We start from the raw sequence: 21,066 nt of genomic DNA, 5'->3' as shown, positions 1-21,066 counted from the left end.
AGCGAGCTCTCGCCTGCCGGCGGCCGGGCTGAAACCCGCTCAAGTCAGTATGAGGCCAGAGGCGACTTTAAGCTACAATGAATGTTCTAAATTAATTTTATTAATTTTGTGTAAACTTGCACAACAAAAAAAATTGTATATAATTTTGCTTAACCGAGCAGAAGTTGCCAGCCGCTCGCGTTGAAGGTGAGGTGTCACCGCTGCCTCTGCCACACGTAACGTCCCCTGAGAAGTAAAACACTTCTGGCCTGACAGTGGATGCAGCGCAAGGTCTGCAGAGGCCCTAAACCAAAATTGAGTATTTATTTACACAGATTTGAAAAAAACCTAGTTTGCAATCCTCCTCCTTTCCGTGGCCAGGTGCTCTCCGGGGTTAAATGCCGGCCCTGCGCACCGCGGACCGTGCAGGCACGTACGGGTCCTCGCAAAACCGCCAAGCTGCCTCTCGCCTTCATGCCCTCTTGCGAGAAAGAAAAGAAAATAAAACAGGTTCAAGAGATATTGCACTTGCTTGTGAGCAGAGCGGGTTGGGGGTTGTGTTTCGTACCAGAATGACTGTATCTGCCAAAGATGCCATCTGACTCCAAAAACCAACTTTGACTCTCTGGAGCTTCCTCCGCGGGGAAAGATGTGCTAAGGTTCATTTTTTGGAGTCAGACCAGACACCAGGAAACAAATGAAGGAAAAGTGCCAAAAGAATGGATCATGCAAGACGATTGTACAGTGTTGTTCTATATTGTCAGTATTTTTCTTCAGATGATATTGTACGTGCAGTACGCAGTAGTCATGAAGTAGAGCTTGATCAAGCGCTTCTTTGTATTTTAGCGATGAAAGCAAGGGGAGGTGAAGCCTTAAAGACTGTAACTGATTTTACAAGCAGGCCTTCAGCAGTGCTTCGAGGGCAGCCGGCAGGGCTGGCGCCGGACTCTCCGAGATCGCCTTGCCATCTCGGAGTTCCTCACCGAAAGGGCGACGGGGAGCTTGTCCTGGGCCCGGGGGAGCGTTTCACGAGACCCGGTCCCCGCTGATCTGCGAGGGGCACGCGAGCGAGCCGAAAACCCAGCGCCCGGCTCTCGTTCACCTTGCGGACGCGAAGGTCGAGCGTGTCACTGTGATTGATCGAGATCTCTGGGGTATTTTGTAGAGCGCAGCTAGGTGCAAACTGCGTGGCGTGATGCCGAGCTGAACTATAGCTCAGAAGCTGGAACGATCTCTCTGTGTTGTATGAATTCGATACGAACCTTTTTCTTCCCCGTATCTTTAAAACACTGCAAAGCATCAAACAGATCTAGAATTAGCTATTCACTATGCAAACAGAAAAATCTTCAGCTGATTACAAGGGGTTTTGTGTATGCCTGGTTTTCTTGGTGTTTACTGTCAAACTGTTTAAAGCAAATATCGATGTTGCTACACTTTTTCCAATATGCTTTAAATCGTTGTGCTTTAGTGTTATCTTCAACTTGCAATGGGAACACCAGTGTGGTAAAAGACTACGGTCATTTTGGGTCTCAACTGAACCACTGTGGCTTCATCCAAATGTTTTAAAAGCAATGGAAGTTACTGAAAGACTGTTTACTTGCATGTGTAAAATGTGTGGGTAAAATGACATGCAGGCGTCTTGTCATACCGTGGCTTCTGTTACTTGGATCAGAGTAAATCCTGCTTGTGCAAAATTGTCACAAAACAGAAATACACCAACTGTGTACAAATACTGTGTACATGTTAACAGCAATGAAGACTTTAACCACAGGACAAAGGCCGAGGTTAAAACGGAATAAAACCAGGTTCTTACAGTCGACTGCCTGTTTTTTTTGCTGAAGTTGCTGCACATGAGTTGCAGTTGTCTGCTTTTTAAGGAGAATTACGCGCCGTTGGGAAGTTCTTAGCTCTTCCCCTTTATTGAAGCGGATGCGGCTATTCCCGTTTCCTCCCGTCGCCTTCCCGTTGGTAGGGCGAGCACACCGTTTCCCCTAGAGCTTCTTCAGGCAACTCTCAGACTGGCAACCCTGATAGAAGTTGCCAAGTACCTGGGATAAGGCCTGGGCAGAGCCACATCGCTGCCACGCGGCACCTCTGCTCCGCAGCCAGGTGCCGCAGTCGGTGGCCGCTCTCTCACAGGTCAGTTTTATCCAGGGATAGCTGGTGCCCGCCGTGTTTGACAGTAACTGCAGGGCAGGGCAGTGAGCGAGCATGGTGTTCGTGTGCTGTCACAGAGGGAGCCAGCTGTACTGGTGCTCTGAAGCTGGAAGATGCTGGCTGAATCCTTTCACTGCATGGATATTCAAACCTCAGGAGGAAAAAAACTGGCTCCAAACAAGTTACAAAATAACAAAAATCTCAGCCAGGAAAACAAAGGTGTGGGGTGCTTTATTCAACTACTGGCTATACTGCAAACTTCACTTTGAGCATCTTCTTGGCCACTCTCTTCCTTGGCAGCTCTAACTGTTTGGAGCTCCATTGCTTGGAAGCCACCTCCATTAGGAGGGCTTTTATTGCCTGTAACTCATCCAAAGAGCTGGCCTGCTCCTCACCGGTGGCCGCTGGAGGAGTCTTGTACACCTCCTGGAAGTCCTTCAGCAGCCTCAGCGCCTCCCGATACGCTTTGGGGCTGGACTTCTTCTCTCGCAAAACAGACGCTGGAAAAAGCCAGAGGTGTGAGCAGCGCTAAGGAGCTGCTCCTTTCAACAGCTCGTTTTCTCTCCTGCCTCTCCAGCAGCAGCCCCACCGCCCCGATCCTGATAGCGCGGCGGTGGTGCTGCTGTGGCAGCTGGAGGGCCGGATTGCAAGTCCTGGGCCTGGGACACAAACACAGCTTTACTCGGGGGTGCCCTGCTGTGGGGGCTCGCTCCTGTGTGCGGGGAGGCTTCTGCCAGGATCCAGGTCTGTTCTGGTGCCTGCACAGAACACAGCAGCCCCAAAACCAAAGGCACTGATGGCCTTGAGCAATTCCGCAGTAGAGATGGAGATGTTTCTGTGGCCTCAGGGCTGGATTCCAGCCCAGGACAGCGGCTGCTACTGTAGCCTGCTGAAAGTGGCTTAATTTCTTGCCTTTCTTCCTCCCACTCTTCCTCTAGGCAGCGCAGGGCAGCACTGGAGAGCACAAAGGGAGCCAAGCAGGAGGCACGGGCCTCCCGGCTGGTACTGCCCCTGGGGAGGGACAGGGATAAGCACGGCCACCACTCGGAGACCTGAGTCTTGCTTCATCTCTAGGGCTAACCCAAACCAATCTTTTATTCTAAGACTATTACCTATTTCAGGGTGGGGTTACTCCAGCTGTGGGTCCCTACAGAGCCAGCAAAGAGACCCCCAGCAGACCCTGCTTTGCGTTTACTTCTGCATTAACCAGCAGCCAGTGCTCGGGGGAGCAGGGGCTGACTTCGTGGTGGGATGAGGGCGCTGAGCAGGCTGAAGCCCTTGTCCTCTCCTCGGGGCAAGGCAGGTCAAGGACCCTGCTGCAATGGGGAAAACCTGAATTCCCAACTCTCACCCTCACCCCAGCCAACTCGGTGGCACCTTTCTGCTCAGATCCATCCTAGGGCAGCTGTTCCCAGTGCCTGTCCCTGCTTCTGCACTGGCATGAATGGGAGAAACTGGAAACACAGGGAACGTACCTAGGGGGACTTCAGTGATGGTGGTGGTGTTTCGCATGGCCATCAGGATCCCTTCCAGTACCTCTGCCTTCGTCCTTCGGGTCGGAGGACCAGGCATCTTCCCAGACTGCAAGAAAGACCAGGGGGCTGCAACACGCATCCCTCCACCCTCTGGTTTGCTAACCTGCCCCTTCCTCTTCCTGCCCACTCTCCTGAACCACCAGTACAATCCCGTGCTTCTGCAGATGGCAGGTGAGACATTTGCTTTTGTCAGACCAAAGCGGGTCTGTTTGAGCTGCTGAGAGAAGATCATAGCTGTACTGAACAACAGTGGATCAGCAACCCCAGAGCAGTGCGGAGGATTCAGCCACTGTAATCCTACTACAGTCCACTTCACACCCGCTTCAGCTGCCCTTGGAAGCTAAGGGCAGCCTCCCCCGGTGCTCTGGCTCTGCTCCAAGGCCTCTTCCCTCCCTCGCTTGCAACCATGCTAGCTTTCTTCAGGTGAGCTGGTGACAAGCAGATCCCAACCAGCAGGGTAGCTGGCTCACCGGGCTGAGCCACCCCTGTCAGTGCTATTCGGGTCCCATTTGGGCTGTGCGCACCAAACCATGAGGGAGTCGGGAGCAGAGCTGGTGAGGAGCCACCACCACCACCACCATGTGCCCTGGGAGAAGACCTGCAGCTGGTGGAGCTGCAAACACAGCACCCTGACTCCCTAACAGCTCAGCCAGCTGGCAGGTGGGACTGTGCCCATATGACAGCAGCTGTCCTGGGCTGCCGGGAGCATTCTGGCCTTGAAGGGTTGGAATAAGATGCAGCAGAGAGCAGGGAGGCCCTGGAACTGGGAACTTGAGTCAAGCCCATGTTCAAATTCTAAGATCAGCCCCCAGACACATGGGTTGATCCACTTCCAGATACCAGCGCCACAGAAGCGACCGTCCTCTCCTCAGAGCTTTGGCTCTTCACCTTTCTCCGAGGCACATAGGGCTTCTGCACACTGTCCAGTCGCACCTTGGAGTCTCGATAAACCAGGGGGTGTTTCAGGAGGTAGTTTAGTGCCTGGACGTTCTTCTGTATCCCTGTGAGCCAAATGAGACAACAGATGCCTCTGCTCCTTCTTCGCTGCGTCTTCCTGCGGTGACTGCAGCGAGCTTTGCCATGTCACCCCACCCAGGGAGAGATCAGCCACCGCGGTCCAAGGCACAGCGTTGCGACCGCACACGTGCACGCAGTGTGCAACAAGGCTCCCTGCACCCTGGTGTGCAGCCTTATTTGAGACAGGGCTCAGCACCTGAACACACACGTGCTGACCCTGGGGCAGAATGCGTGCTGGTGGACAGCACCCCACCAGGTACCAAGGGAGCCTTGAGGTCAGTGAGGACCGTGCTGTTCATCAATCCATCAAGGCATTTCTAAGCACAGCCCATTCCTTTCCTCACTTACCAACTGGCTCGATGAAATCTGGGTCTGTGTCTCCACCAAGCAGCTCCTCATAACCTCTATATCGCTCTGGAACAGCCAGGGAGCTTTCTTCTTCCCTCTGCTCACTCCTCTTCCTCTCCAGCCTGTCTTCTACCACAGGTTGCACAGGGGACCTGGGCATGTCCTCCACCTCAAAGCAGCAAAATCAAGGAATTCACAACAGTTCTTCCAGTCAAGCTGATGACAAATACCCTCCCCATAGAAACCTCATACAGCCAAAGCTGGCCATCAGCCATGCCAGCGACAGCTCTTGAGTTAGTGCTTCGTTCTACATGGCCTAGAACTGTCCAACACCTCGCAGCACCACGCTCTCACTAATCAAGGGTCACAAAGTGCCTCCAGGGGCTGAGGCAGGGGCCAGGTTTGCTGGATCCCCTCTGGGGGAAGCTGTATTTATCACCGACTGTTTTTCACCCAGCAGCCCGTGTTGGGTGCAAAGTCAACGCAACGGGGCTCACAAGGCATCTTAGCTCTCACGCAGCGTCAGTGCCACGATGTTAGGCTGCCACCTGTTCTGTTGTGGCCAGAGGTGCCTCCCAGCGGCACTGAGCCGCGCGGCCACCACCTCATCCAAGCTGCACTCAGGGCACAGGCCGCAGAGGGACTGTCCCCATCCTGGTGCAGACTAAGCCAAAAACCCACGCCAGGAACTTGCTGCAGATTGTAGAGGGAGACAAGACCCAGCTATGCTGCGCGGATCCTGCGCCTGCTTTGGGCTCCCTCTGCATCCTTGGCGTGGTCTCTTTTATGCACGCACCCCCAAGATGTGCTTTGGGGCTCTACTTCAGGGATATCAAGCCCAGCAGCTGCCCTGGGGACCTCTAACGGAGAGATTCCCAGCATAGGCTGCAAGGATGATGCTAGACTGATGAGCTTCCATGCTTGGGGCTACCCACCAAGCCAGTACAGACCAGGATTCACTGGTTTCACTGGCTGACATCACGCACCCAGCACGAACAGGTCATGTCCCGGGGCCTGGACCATGCTGCCAGCCTCTATCACCTCCACAACACGCTGTGCCTCTGCCCAGGCAACTTCTGGCAGGGAAATCACGCTAACTCCAAGCATCAGCCAGGGAAATCTGGTCACCAGTTCTTGAACCCACTCAAAACATCACATTTATGCTTCCTGCTACTGTTTCCATCTCTAAATCCCTTGCAACCAAGGAGCGTTATAACTGCTGAAATCCACAGCATGTGCAATTTTCATTCATTCAGGAATGAAGATCCTGCCTACAGCGCGTTTCTGGACACTCACAGGCCTCCCGCAGAGACTGGTCGAACGCCCAGCTCCACATACCTGCGTCATGAAGAAGGATCCAATGGCATCTTCAGCTCTGTCAGGATGAGGCCCAGAGTCACGTTCCTTATCCCTCAGCATCCACCTGCCGCTGTCACTGGCGGGGTCAGCACTGGTGTCAACGCAAGCTTCCTCAACCCGTGCCGCCGAAGCAGAGCTGTGCAGAAGAAGGCCTTTCCCAGCCTCCTCGAGCTCTTCACAAGGCCCCTCTCTCCACTCCCTAAATGGTCTGATCGGGGGCAGAGGCTCAGACGGATTCAGAGCTGCGGCTCCTCTCCCACGTTTCTGTAGAAAGGTCTCAGCAGGACCTTCCAGCATCAGGGGCTGCTTCGTAACCTTCGGGAGATGGGACGAGACCTGGCAGGGGCAGAAGGGAGGACTGTACTCATTCTGCGTGAAGGAGGAGACTACCAAATCGGTCAGCTTGGCTGTGGGCAGATCATGTCCAGTCCCCTCAGAGCCCTGCCACCCCCTAGTGACACTCATGCTCTGCTGCAAGTATCAGCACAGGATAGGACCCAGTGGCTGGAGGTTATTCCTTACCAGAGCGCCATGGCAGCCCCAGCTCCAGGGACACCCTGGCAGCAGTTTCAGGCCCATAGGAACACCTCAGTTGAGGCCAACGTGCCGGGCTGAAGACCCACAAGTCCAAAGACCCTCTACTGCAACCATTATGCCCCTGCCTCGGGTTGCACTGAGAGGGGGCAAGTTGGAGGGTCTGGACTTCCTGACCTCATCCGGAGCAAGAGGCCAAAGGCCCCCAGCCCTCTCCAACCCTTCCTTCCCCTCATCCTACCAACCTCGCTGGGATCTAGGGGCCTGAAAACTCTTTGTTTGTTCCCCAAACCTACCCTGACTAGTGTGGCCAGGGATTTTTGCCCCTGCTTTGGCCAGGGTAAGCCCTGCTCTCCCAAGTGAGGTGCATCCTTCCTTACCTTGCGGCTGGCCTTAAGAGGTATGGAGAGGTGCAGTCTCTCCATTGCTACGCTCTGGCGAACAAGTTTAATCCCCAAATTTTCCTGGAGGAGCCTTGTCAGCAGAGGTGGCTGCCCTGGAAGAGGAGGGGTTCACAAGTGCTGCACAGCCCAGTGTGCTCCCAGACAGCTCACAGCAAGCACGCGTGCTCCCCAGGGTGGTGACAAGCGTCCCCAGGCACCTCATGGACAAGCACCAGAGCTGAGGAACAAGGGACCGACACTTTGCCCTCGTCTGGTTCGTCTCCAGAGGATTTCAGTTGAACATTTGAAGTTGAAGCTGAGCAATAAACAACACTGGGTCTCAGCTCTAAGGGCCTCTCCTTTTGCCCTGGAAAGAGACCTGAGCACCTCTAAAATTTGAGAAGGCCCACATCTGCCAGCAGCAACTACCCCTGGGCAGGAGTAGGGCCTTGGGCAGCCCAAGACCAAAGCAGTCACTGTGCCAAGAAGAGCCCAGACTGGTAACCAGGCTGCTTGCCACAGTTCTGCTTACACTGGGAACTAGCCAGAGCCAGGGCAGGGCTGTACGCTCACCGACAGCCATCCAGACCCCTTCCTGCACTGTCCACATGCTCTCTGCTGTGGTTTGGCCTGTGCCAGCTAACCCCAGGCCCAGTTCAGGGAACAGCATTGTTCCTAGCAAGCAGGGCAGAAGAAGCCACCCTGTTTAGGTGGGATGAGACCTTAGCCCTAGGGACACAAACCAGACTGGGCTACTTGCCAGAGGCCAGAGAAGAAGCCTTAGCCTGTTTTAGTTATTAGTCTATACGTAGCCTGTGTAGGGAGTAGCACAACCATAATTCTTTGCTAGCAGCCCTAGCTATTTTCACCTGCTGCCTCCCAAAGGCCATGGTCACATTTGGGATTTGTCCCCTTGCTCAGGAAGGGGCTGTTTGTGGGCTGCAGGAGGAAACCAGCAGTTTCCTCCTGCACACCACAGCAGTGCTCACCACCAACAGGAGCTGGGCCAGATTCAGGTCAGCCCTTTATAGGGTGAACATCATTCAGGGAGCAAAATTCAGCCTGAGCCTGCATCACCGGAGGCATGGATGGACTGCGACAGGCTTTGATGGGAACAGCAGCAGCAGCAGGGCATTAACAGCATTTGCAAGAGCAGTACTCGTCTTGCAAGAGCAGTACTCGTCTGCATGCTCTTTAGAGAGCAGTGATGATTTATAGCACCCAATCTTCCTGGGGGCACGGGCCTGAGCCAGTGTGGCAAGACCATCCAAATGCTAAGGGCAAAGGAAGCCCAGGGACAGAGCAGGAGTGTCGCACGGAGCCAGGCTCATACCCTACCGCTCCGGGTGGTGGTAAGAGGGTTGCTGTGGAACGTCAGCTCCTTCAGGCATGGGAAAAAAGCCACAGGTAAGAGATCCATCTCCTCTTCAATCTGCAAGACAAAATAATTTACTGTTTGCTCTGAGCAGCTGCCATTCAGTCCCACTGGTGGCTGAAGAGTTTCAGCTCAACAGGGACAACAGCCCAGGGTGGCCTGGGATCCCTAGAGATGACCTCTGAGGATCTGCAGGGACACTTGGACCCACAAGACATTGTCCCACCTTCCCCACATCCCTCCTGAGCAAATGCTGGGCTCGGCCGCTCTGTCCCATCCTTGCTGTGGACACAATCCGGGCTGGAAACTCCTCTCCTGGGAGCTATGCAGCCACACTGACAAGCAGAGTCCTGTGCTCTCTCAGCATAGCACCATGAATCCGAGACTTCAGAGCCTGCTCCTCTCCTCGGGAACGTGTGTCAGCATCAGCCACGCTGCACTGACACATGGTGTCAGCCATGGGCTCAGCCAATCCTCCCACCAGCCCCTGTGCCTCTGATGCACGAGGACCCCCAGCAGTCAGGCAGGTAAGTGCACTGGGGAGGAGGAAGATGGCATCGCTTGATCCCCAGCAGTTCCACTGAATGCAAGGACGGGAGGCAGAGACCACATTTCCTTCTCCCCCGTGCATCCTGCACTGGAGGACTGGCGATTCTGGCACTCAGCAGAGCCACAGCAGCTCCTGCTCCCATGGCACAGCTCAGGCTCCATGGAGGAGGCAGGCAGAGCACGTCATGCTAGTGATGCTGAAAAAAGAGTCCAGCCTCTCCTCCTGAGCAGCCAAACCACAGCCTGGCCGGGGCATGGCAGCCAGAAACCAGTTCACCAGCAAGACGGTGAGCGCTTGGTCTAGAACAGGGTTATGACACACGGGAATCAGAGGCAGAGCTTGCTCTGCAGCTTCAAGCACAGCCCCACCATCACGTCAAAGGGAGACCCCCTTGCCAAGAGGTGGTAACTCACCATCTGCACTCCCAGCTCTCCTTAGCTAGCACGTAGCATAAGTCAAGCCCCAGCAAAGAGCCAAAAACACCAGAAAGACTAAGCTAAATGAATGCATTTTACTCGCCTGTTGGGGCTCACTAGGAACACAGTGCGGCTCAGCAGATGGGTGACAACCTGGCACTAACGCAGCAAAGGCCTTGATGGGGCTTCACCTTTCCAAGGGCAGCTCCAGCAAATGATCAGTTCCAAAGGATGGCAGTCTTTCATATAGCCTATTCTCTGTTAAAATCCCTAATGTGCAGGGATTCAGACAATCTTAGTGCAATTCAGCTGCCTAAATAGATGTTGAGCCCCGTTTGAGAGCCCTTGGGTGTCTAAGACATGTCCACAGGCTGTCAGAAGGACTCAGGAGCCAGAGGAGACCTGCAACCTTCTGCAGTGGCAGCTAGAGTCTAGGGTGTCTCCAGCAGCACTAAACGAGGGTTTAGGCAGCTGAATCTTGATCTCTAGCCAAAGTCAGAGGGCTTCAATCACCTTGTTGAAGGCCAAGCTGAGATGCTTCAGTTCAGGAAAAGGAGCACAAATGTCTCTGTGCACGGTGGAAGCAGGTAGAGTCTTCGAGGCAGACGGACATCCCTCCCCAAGAACACCCTTAAGCAGAGAGGGAGAAGGTGAACAGCAACACCGCAATGCATGTACTTCAGGCCATGGTGACATCTCACTGCTGTCATACCACACACTGCAGGGATTAACAAGAGGCTAAAGGTAAGGAAACCTCCTTGGGAAAGTGCTGTAGATGAAGCCAACAGATTAAAGGAGCTCACAAAGGATCTGTGGTTTCTCCTGCTCTAACATCAAACCCGTGGGTGGCACTGGGCCAGTCTCCTCGTCTCAGGCATGCTGGGGCAGCGGTATCTGAGGGCCCATGCTGAATCTGAGGAACTAGACACAGAGAGGCACTGAGTATTGGTGTGAGACTCCAGACAGGCTGAGAAATGCTGTCTCACAGCAAAACGGCCCCTTACAACCGCAGTGAGGTGGCAATGCTGAATCAGCTGGCAGCGGTTTAGTATCAGCCTTGTTCGTTACATTTTTGGGGGTGTATTGCGAAAGGGACTGTAAAATTGTCACACTGGGAAACCTGAACCTTTTTGCCAGAGGCACAGCAAAAGGAAGGACAAAGACGATGAGCGCTCATTTCCTTCCTGCTCCCTGCCACATGCCTAAAAAGCCCTTAGAAACCCTTGTACAAGGGCATAGTACAAGGAAAAGGGGCAAATTAACATAGACAGTCCATCCCTCAGGATATAACCCTCCTGAGCCCAAACTCAGCTACCATGGGTACTTCAAACAACAACGCAGAGCTTTCAGTGCAGACCAGCTGCAGAGGGTGTCTTGGGAGAGCTTGCTTTGGCCTATTGCATTGCTGCAGGAGCTCTGCAGGAAATCACATCAAATAAGCCCAGCTTCCCTGCGTAGGCCTATATGGTCACAAGCAAACAACTACCCAGCTTTCTTTTGAAAGTGATAAATGAGGTTAAGGTTGTGTCTCTCAGTCATGCAAAAATTTGCTCTCAGTTGCCCCAATGACAGAGGAAAATCACTGCAGGCCTTGCAGGCAACCAGAGCTTCGGGAAAACCAAGGAGTCTATTACAACTCATCTGAGAAAGAGGCTTAGGGAAGGGAAGTTTGGGAGCTCACACCCTAAACTGCAGAGCAGCCAACAGTTCTTACCGGCACTGAGCGTTCTTGAGAGCCAGAATTAAAAACGACCTCTGCAATGAAACACAAGCAAAGTGAGGGTTTCTCAGGGCCGTAGGTGCTAGGTGCTGGGCTAGCACCAACCTCAGCAAGGCTGGAGTTATGCTGGGAAAGTAAGTTAGCATCAGCCAGGGCTTAGCTCAATGGCAAGATGTCCCCAAGGTAAGGGCAAGGATCAGTCCCCAAGGTAGGAGGCTTGCTGACAGTCCCATGACACTGAAGTGAAGCCTAGGTCCCCTGAACACAGCAGGAACCGTGCTACTGACTTCAGTGCAGCCAGGACTTGCCCATAAATAGATTTTGATTCCAAATTCGTCTTCAAGTCTTCCTTGCACTCTGCTATTGCCAGGCCAACACTGAAAGTTGCACTATGGCCTGCTCCGTGATCTACCCCCCAACAAGGACTGGTGCACCAAGTCAGGGGGCAGGAGATGTGCTTGGAGGAGCTCCAACGGCAGCCTCCACTGCCACCGGTTCCACACACAAGTCAACCTCTGGATCCATCCTGTCATGTGACTGGTGTGCACCATGCTTCAGTAAGGACATCTGAGACCTGAGAGCCAACCTACCTGAGACAGCACTGCAGAGCTGTGTATGGGCTACCTACCCACAAAACGTTCCTCCCTTCAGTCCCTTCACACCCCTGCTCAGCACCCACAGAAATGAGTTTCCTAATCTGAACTTCTTCCAGTGCTTATGCCACATTTCCTCCCACCCAGTGCACAGTATCTCCTCTGGAGCAAGCTACTTTGGAGAGGGTCAGGAGAGACGAAGGGGCACTTCTGTCTGAACAACAGATGTTTATTTTAGGGTGATTCACATCCTAGAAGTGCCAATTTCTCCCAGTAATTACAGAGAGACAGTACAGGTTAGCTCGGATGTCTAAAATGGTCCCATGCTTCCCTCCCTCACTTCAATTTTACCAAGTAGTTTTACTCACTAGTAAACATCCAGCAGATACAGAAGGCCTCAGCACCAGCCTAACATAACTGAGCCCTCTCCCACTGAAACGAATGGAAAATACGTCCCAGTTTCAGCACACGCAGGAAGAGGCCTGGAGGGCAGCAGCTGCTCACCTGTCCGGTCTGGATCCCTGGCATTCTGTAACACGACATATTCGAGCGGCTCCTTCTTCATCTCCAGCTCTGCTGGCCTGTCCGTGCCCTCATGCGGCGGCTGGGCCTGCTGCCCAAGGCTGCTGAGAGACTTGTACCACTCTGCCCTGAAGCTGTCATCGTCCAGTGCCGGGTGGAGGAAGAAGTGTGTGCTCTCTGCTTGATGCAGGTAGGGGACAGCTGAAATCTCATTCTTGTCCAGATTGAGTTCTCTCAGGCTGTCAGAAAAGGAAATGCCTGAGCAATCTCATGATCACTAGCAGTGCACACGCAGTGCCATCTGCTCGCCCCGGCACCCGCCGCGCCGGAGCTGTCCCTGGACCTGCCTCCTCGCCCTTGCCTCCCGTAGTGCTTCCCAGCAGTGGTGTGAAGGCATTCATGGCACCAGCTGCCCGCTGCCCCAGTCTCCTCTCCCCTCCTGACACACAAAAATCCAAGCCCAAAGCCCAGTCCTGCGCAGGGCACAGAGCCCAGCATTTCCCTCAGAGCCAGTGACTGCGGTTTCCCAGCCCAAGGGTCACCTCGCTCACCTGTTGATTGCAATTTAATGGCCAAGGAGACATCAGGGCAGTTTATTAAATCACCCAGTGCTCTGATGGGCTGCAGCACTACTGCGATTCCCTGACAACATTTCACCTTCCCAAGGAAGTATAACATAACCAATCCACTTGACCAAAGTTACAAGATAGCTTAGGGAAGAGCAGAAACCTAAAACTCTGCAGTCAAGACCACCAGTCTCATGCCTAAACCCTGTCCGTTCTCCCTCCTCTTTCATGAACACTGGAGACAACACGCATTTTCCTCCGGGAACAATGTGGCAGAGCCAGGGCAACAATCCGACCCAATTCCCACCTCCAGGTCTACAGCCCAGCCAAGGGACACGTTGGCCACCTCCCTTTTTAGTGACTCTTCTCTCTGGATGAATCATTAAAGCTCCTGTTAAACAGAGGGAGCTGATCCACTGTGTTTCCTAATGCTGCTGTACTGAAATGAAAGACAAATCTGAGGCAAAGAAGCGAAAATGGAGAAAGCAACTGCCATTTCTCAAATCAGACCTGGAGACCAGCAAATGCCCAGGGTGAGTTCTGAATTACCAGCCACCTGCTGATTTTGGCCAGGCTGCATTTTACAGCAGGCTGTTGCTTTCACTCAGTCCTATTTTCAATACTAGAGAGACTAAACAGGGAAATATCTGAATAAATCACAAAGGTTTTATTATTCATTTTAAGCCTGCTTCTGTGCAACAGCTGCCAGAGGCAGCTGCCAGCCCACAAAAGCCAGAGCTGTCTGCTGCCAGGTGCTGGTGCTGCCTTACCTGCAGAGATTAGACAGGCTCACAAAGACACTCGGGTCTGACAGGCAATTGTCATCCAGCAACAAGACCTCTAGAGACGGAAACCTTAAGTGAGCAGAGCTGCAAACACAAAGAGACTCGTTAATAACGTACTCGAGCAAGGGCAGGTGAAAAACACATCATCTGCTGTCACAGGGGGAAGATGCATCCACTCACTCCACTGGGTGACCGGGCTGGGGCTTTTTCCATTTTTTAAACAGAAATCTGATATCCTACCCAAAAATAGCTGAACTGACTCTGTCCAAAGGACCATCTAGCCCAGCATCTTGTCTCCAGCAATGGTAAATAGTGGATGCTTTGGGCGTGGTGATTCTGGTTACACTGTCTATGAGGGTCTGATTAGTGATGAATAAAGATTAGTGATGAATAAATAGCATCTTACTCACGTGGCTTGGCCACCAGAGTGCCCCAGACAGGTCCCTCTCCAGCTGCCGATGACAGCAAGTGTCCTGGGTGACCACAGTCCTAGCTCAGGGCATCAGGTCAGTCCCAGCACTAGGCAGGAGGAAGTCACAGGACACTGTGCCCATCTGAATGGGATCTGACCAGGAGGCTCCTCACACACCTTTGGCCTTCACATGCCCTGTAAGGAGGCTCTGTCCTGTGCACCCTTACCCAGACCTGCCAAGTATCTCCAGTTCTGCCTCCCAGTATGGGCTGGTAGGAACCTGTGGTGCTACACTGGAACAGAGGCCTTCTGAGACCAGCAGCCTTCATGCATGGTGGTGCTGGATTTGAACTGAGCTGAGCTGGGATACCACTTCCCTGCCACCCAGCATCAGCCATTAGGCTATTTGACCTTTCAGCTCACAAGAGAAGATCCCTACTGTCTGGACAGGTAGATCCCAGGCCAGCCACCCTTGCCATAACCCCTACGTTACCAGGAACACTGCTCCATCACCCTGCCAGCCCACCCGCATATCCCACTGGCTGAGTGCCAGCAAAGCTCCCGCCAGGCTGCAGCAGCACTTGCTGTGTGCACTTACTCCCACATGCCTGCCAGGTCAGGAGGCAGCGACCGAAGCCCATTGGCCGTCAAGTGAAGGACCTTGAGCTGGGACAGATCTCCCAACGTCCAAATATCTTCAGGGGATAAGTTATTGTATGAGAGGTCCAGATCCTGAGAGAAACAGGAGAGACAATCCTCTGGAGCAAACAATAAGCCCTTACAGTGGTCTCTGCTGGCTTCTCCCAGGTACGTATTTAATATTTAAACTAGACTTTTGGTTATGCTACCACCTACCATAGGGCAATGCCGAGTGTGTTTGACTTCCAGTGATTTCACTGACAGCTGTGGGACTCTGCACCTTGGCAGAAGTGCTCAGGGCTGGTCCCTCACTCACGTGTGACTCATGGGACAACAGTCACAAGAAAGCAAGGGAACAGACCGTACTAGGAGGTGATTCACAAGAGGTTTCTAGGACACGTGAATAGGAATTGTTTTGCTGGACCATTAAAATAGGCTGCACTGCCCTAGGAGGAGATCAGAGCACTTCCAGATCAAAGGAATATGAACTTCCAAACAGGCCTCCCAGCACTGTCTCCTCCCAGGCTATCAGCAGATGGGAAGCCATTGGTCACAGACTGTGTAGGGATCTGAGGGGGCATCATAGGAAAGGAAGTATAGAAGGGGGATAATGCATAGATGGGCCCCATCCACACCTTTCATAATTGATCCCAGTGATGGGCCTGCTCACGTGATTGCACATAGAGATAGATAATGTCAGCCCTGGCCTCAAGAGCTTTGGAAATTGGCCTCCTCAAAACTTAGGCATATGCTCACTGGTTGAGCCAAACTTGAGCAGGTCACCAAAAGTGCTAAGCTCTGGAACAGATGCACCCTTGGCCCTCAGCGTCAGAGGATCTGGAAACACCCCTCCCATATTTCATAAGGTTTTGGGCCTCCCAAAGCCTGCAAGCAGGAGGGAGGTCAGGATGAGAGCAGCACAGGGAGCCACACTGTCAGAGACCAGGGAGCTAACGGTCAAGCTACAAACAATTCCTTGAATAAGACAAGAAGAAAGAAGCCTTTTAAGACAAAACTTCATGTTCAGCAGCAATCAAAAACCCTGTGTACAATGAGAGAGAGAAATCAGACAAGGACATCTCCCTAAAGAAGCAAGACTGAGCTTTTTGTAGCAGAGAGCCACTCCGGGCTGCAGGGAGAGGACAACTTCAGCCTTCATTCCAGCTACATATGCTTGTTTTTAGAATCTACTTTGATTCTAGTGTTTGCTTCCATCACTTTTTTGAAGGAGCAAAAAAGCTCCTTTGTTGTTTTGCAGGGCTTTTTCAACCAAACTAGCCCTTTGCTGTGTTAGAAAGGCAGCCTATAACTTAGGGGAGCCATAGACATCTCTCTGGAGAGGAGAAGGATGGAATGCATGGAGGTACACCACAGTGTGGAGGAGGATGGGGATCTGCCAGGGATCATGCAGAGTAGGACATCTGCAGTGAGGTATGAGGACTGCACATAGCACCAAGAGGAGGACCATGACCCACAGGAGGTTAACTAGCATTCACAGGAGAAGAGTAGTTTCCCAAGGACTAGGGAGAGGGGGTAAAAGACTCTTTACAGAGGAGGAGGAAGAGTGTGGCCACAGAACCATGCTGAATAAAGAAAGGAAAAAATCAGCAGCTTGGCAGAGAAGGGAGATGAGGATCCACATGGATCTCCCAGAAAGGAGGACATGAAAGACTGGGAGAAGGCAGAGGGCAGTGATGAGGCCCTCCTTGAGGATCTGCTTGTGAGAAGGACAGTAATGGGGGTGAATAGGGTATCTCACTGTGAGAGGAAAGAGAAGAAAGGCAATTAAAGGGTCCAAAAGCAACCTCTTGTAAGAAGGCAAGGACATGGCAGCAATGGGCAGTGATGGAAAGCTGTGACAGATCCACTGGGAAGAGGAAGACAGAGGGAGGGACCTGCAAAGGTTCTCGTTGTGGAAGAGGAGGGCAATGACACAAGGGGGAAATAAGGGCAGCAACAAAGTCACATGAGGGATCTTATTCTGACGAGGGGGAAGGGGAGGTGTGCGGGGACAGACATCTCCAAAGATCTCATCTTGGAAAGGAGTTTGTGATGGGGCCCTCAAGAGATCTCATGGGAGGAGGAGGAAGAGATGGTAGCAGCAGCAGATCTCTCTGTGAGATCCTGCCAAGAGGAGCTGTAAGAGGTTAATGGTCAGAGGTACCCATGAGGGATCTAACTGAAAGAAAGAGGAGGAGGCCTGCAAAAAGAATGTGCACACGTTCACAGAGCAGTGAGTGAGAGAGCAATCAGCACATACAAGGGATCACACAGCATGAGAGAGGTGAAGGATGACAATAGTGAATGACAGAGTACCTGGCATATCAGGATTACAATCTATGAGCAGGAGTGAAAGAAGGACAGGAGATGAGAAGGACAATGCGATCTGGTATGGGGAGCCTGAGGGTCATACAAAAAAGATCCTGTGGCAAAGAGTTGAGGGAGGCCAGTGCTGGAGGAAATAAGGAGTCATGTGGCAAGGGGCTGAGCAATGGGGATCTGTGAAGGATTGCTTTGTAAGAGGAAGCAAGCTATGAAGGTCCTTGAGTGACACAATGGAAAGGAAATCCCAGATACACAAGGGAGCAGAAAGAGATAATTACCACATGGTTTCAGAGAACTCACATTTGCAGAAGCACATATTAACGTTAGGTGTTACACTTCAGCATGACACTAAGGAGGAGATCACCTTCATCTTACTTCCAAATGCAGGAAGTCTCCAGCAGTAATTTTGAGATTTCTTAGTCCATTCAAGGAAAGTTCCAGTTCCCGCAGTCCTGGAAACTTCCGAAATGCTTCTGCAAGGGTAGAAGAGACAATGTTCCTGTAAGGAACCACAGTAACAGAACAAACCATGTCTTATCCAGATCTGAATCAGACCAAGACCAGCAAGAAAGACTAGAACTAGTATTATCAGCTGTTCTGCTTGCAAGAAAATGCAGACTCAATTAGATCATTGTCCCTACAACAGCTGATGCGCAATAGCCTCCTCCTTAGACACCTGGTTTACCTTTATGCGTTTGTTTCCACTCCAAATTGGATTATTGCTGGAAGCCACTAATGGAACATTTAACATATATTACCAGTTGTAAATGGATTTCTCTTTTTCGTCTTCAGATTAACTGAGCCCATGACACTGATTCACCTCCCAGTTCTGCCATTAGCTTTTGGAACAAGTCATTGCACTATTCCATGCTTCCATATATTAAATGATGATTTTCTTTGTAAAGAGCTTTGTTTTCTAATAGTGAAAAGAAGATCACAATGGCATACAGTTATCATTACTATGAAGGGAACCAGTGCAAGGATTTCAGCTCAGTAACAGAAAGGAAGCAATCCTGCAAATAAGTGCTATACGTGGGTGTATCTTAAGTCTCTTTGCAAAGCTCTAGATCTGAGTTTAGACAAGCATAATCTTCCTTATAACACGTTCCTGGGTTCAAAAGCAATATCTGTTTTTCAGTAATGCAATCCCCTACCTAATGTCAACAGGTTCTCTGCAGCATTTATAAAAGCAACGCAGTCAAATTTCTCAAAATCATCTTCTTTAGCCTGAAAGAAGACAGAAAAAAGAAATCAAATCAGCCCCAGCCATAAACTGATTTGAAACAACTGGATCTCTCCTCTCTTTCCTTTTTCACAACCTTTAAATCATGGCTTTTCCCATAATTATGTCTTCCTTTGTTTATCTGACTATGGAGAGCAACCCTCTGTGAGTATGCCTCTAATGCAGAGTTAACTCAGTGACTGACATTCAGAAGACCTGGCTTATTTCAGCCCCAAATCAAAGCTCTGTCTGTGCTGTCACTGCTGACCTCATTCGCCTGCATGCATTGCAGGGCTCCTAAGGTTTATCTCATGCTCACTTGTGACCCAACAAACTTAGCCACTCTATGATTAAACACATCTGTCTTTCACAGCACCAGAAAGGAACTCTACAAAGACACTAAAATAATCATCAGCAGTTCCGCTCATTTTCCTCTTTGCACTGCAGGTCAGTCACCAGTGCAAACAAAAGTCACTTCTCGATCTGAGGTTTAACTTCCACCATGGCCTGTCAGCTCAAGCAAGCAACACTCATGAATCCAGAGGAAAGGATTTTGTGAGTGAGTGTAAATCGGGAAAGGGCTACACCTGATGAAGACCAAGTTAATTCTGTTATGAAGACATGATCCAAAGGTTTGTAGGACAAATCATCCAGACTTCTTCATGGCTGGCTGGCTTTCTTGTGCAGGAAATACGCTTGGGTTCTAATGTGTTTTGTCTGATGTCTAGACACTCATGTGCCAACATGGTAAATTTTTCAATATTTAAGGTAGGTCTCAAACACTTACTGAGTCTGTGATACTCACAGAGACCAGATTTTGGTTACTTATATTCACAGAGCACAGGTCTGAAGGGTTCTTCAAACAGTGATGTTTCATCTGGAAAAATCAAAAAGCAAAGGCTTAGCCCGGAATCGTCTATGTAAACAATCCTGTACGCCACGTGAAGCTCAAGCCCCAAACCAGATCTCAGCTGTCCTCTCCCTCACAGTGGGACACTCACCTGCGTGGGCACCTGGTGTCTTGAGTCACAGTGAGGGGGAGAAAGTGAGGGCCCAGGATTCCCATGAACATGGAGATGGCATGGCATGGAGACAGGGAGGAGAGGCAGCGATAGTGTCTGCCCACCAACAAGGTCCCCCCCACGCCCAAGGTCTATGAAATGCTGTCACTTGGTTTAGACAAAAACAGAAAGTCTGCACTCACCAGAAATGGCTCATCTAGAATATTGTCTTCTTCTGCAGAGGACAAACTTTGGGGCTTTCTCCTCCATCGGGGCAGCTTCCCGGGGGTTCCCTGCTTGACCTGGGAGCTCCGCGTAGCTCTGTGTGCCAGCAGCCAGTGCCCAGCCCCTGACACAACGACAGGCCAAGGCAGAAAAGACAGCAAGGTAAGTACGTGACCCTCTGAACATGCTATTTGCAAAATGGCTGCATTCTGCTTGGGGTTTCAGCCTGACAGTGAAATCCATCATTTTTATATCCCCTTAAATGTAGAAACACTGGAATATAAAATATTCAGTGACTATATTATTTAAGACAAGAATATCAAAGCTGCAGCCAGAGCCATTGGAGGGGAGAGAAGCATGCTACTTTATAAATGTAAATAGAGGCACAGGCTTGCAGACACAGAGAAGCAGATTGGAAGGGCCTTCTGGAAGCCTCTAATCCCACTCAAAGCAGGACTGTCAGCAACGTCAGATCAGGTCAGCTGTGGCTTTGTGCAGACAAGAATGGCAAATCCATCACCTCCAGGGTAACCCAGCCAAGAGCTGCACCCCTCCCAGGCACGAAGTTTCTCCCAGTGTCCAACCTCAACCTTCCGAGCTGAAATTTGTGACCATTGCCCCTAGATATATCATGTGCCACTACTGAAAAGAGTTTGGCTTCACTGCCTTTGCAACTGCCCTCCAGGTAGGCTGCAATCAGCTTAACCCTTGGACTCCTCTTAGTCAGACCAAACAAGTTCAGCTCCCTCTGCTTCTCCTGACATGTCCTGTGCTCCAGTCTCCTGCCCAGCTTGTTAGCTCTGTCCAAACCTGCTACCATTTCTCAAATATCAGAAGACATTTCTGTCATTTCTAAGCATTTCACAGATGCTGACTCTCAAACCCTACAAACAACACAGAAGCTCCAGCATAGAATAACTGATGGTGAACCACTCTGTGTTATCCATGTGCCTGGCTGAAGCACAGATGTTGCTTCCCTCTCCCCTTCTGTCATCGTGCCGAGATGCCTGTTGGAGTCAACATTTGAACAGATGCCCCAGACAGCCTGCCGTCTTCATTTCAAGTGAAGTTTTAGAAAATGTTGAGACTTTGTAGGCACGGTTTTAAGTTCTGCTTTTTCATATCGTCTATCATCATTCTTTCTATTATTACTGGGCCTCCAAACCCCGGGCACAGACCAGAGTATCACTCTCGCTATTACACCAGTACAAGTGGTGGATCTGTCCCAAACCTTTGACAGCCACAGCTCTACGGAGCCAGACACAACACGACAGGGCAACCTCACGAGCGGCTCTCAATAAAACGTCACCTTCTTTATTTGTGCACAAAATGTTCCTGGCAGGGAAGCAGTTAGTTGCATAGCTGTTTCCGTCACCCATCTTGTACAGTCCAGCTGCAGCCAT

General features: G+C 51.4%; 1 protein-coding gene across 1 annotated transcript; it reads right to left on the bottom strand.

Annotated features, from left to right (window-relative positions):
* Nucleotides 1–2,347: 2,347 nt before the first annotated feature.
* On the bottom strand, nt 2,348–21,066 carry XRRA1 (X-ray radiation resistance associated 1). The gene is made up of 18 exons (XM_062578512.1): nt 20,931–21,066; nt 19,642–19,787; nt 19,243–19,314; nt 18,370–18,442; nt 17,591–17,688; nt 14,850–14,983; nt 13,825–13,923; nt 12,471–12,727; nt 11,368–11,408; nt 10,167–10,283; nt 8,651–8,744; nt 7,310–7,425; nt 6,609–6,731; nt 6,375–6,491; nt 5,037–5,205; nt 4,560–4,672; nt 3,612–3,717; nt 2,348–2,636 (listed from the first exon to the last, which is right to left on the bottom strand). The coding sequence occupies exons 1-18, from the start codon at nt 21,064–21,066 to the stop codon at nt 2,383–2,385; spliced, it is 2,265 nt and encodes a 754-aa protein (XP_062434496.1). The 3' UTR covers nt 2,348–2,382.

Source organism: Rhea pennata, chromosome 1 (genome assembly GCF_028389875.1).
Source record: "Rhea pennata isolate bPtePen1 chromosome 1, bPtePen1.pri, whole genome shotgun sequence".
NCBI classification, from domain to species: domain Eukaryota; kingdom Metazoa; phylum Chordata; class Aves; order Rheiformes; family Rheidae; genus Rhea; species Rhea pennata.
This window is presented reverse-complemented; position numbering and strand designations above follow the sequence as displayed.

What these genes read in the sequence shown, in the direction of transcription:
- XRRA1 (XM_062578512.1), bottom strand. Translation starts at nt 21,066, where the DNA reads ATGGCTGCAGCTGGACTGTACAAGATGGGTGACGGAAACAGCTATGCA. An exon ending in CTCAAGAACGCTCAGTGCCG is followed by an intron (nt 10,284 to 11,367) that starts GTAAGAACTGTT and finishes TCTCTGCTTAAG; the next exon opens with GGTGTTCTTGGGGAGGGATG. An exon ending in AGATTTCATCGAGCCAGTTG is followed by an intron (nt 4,673 to 5,036) that starts GTAAGTGAGGAA and finishes TTTGGCTCACAG; the next exon opens with GGATACAGAAGAACGTCCAG.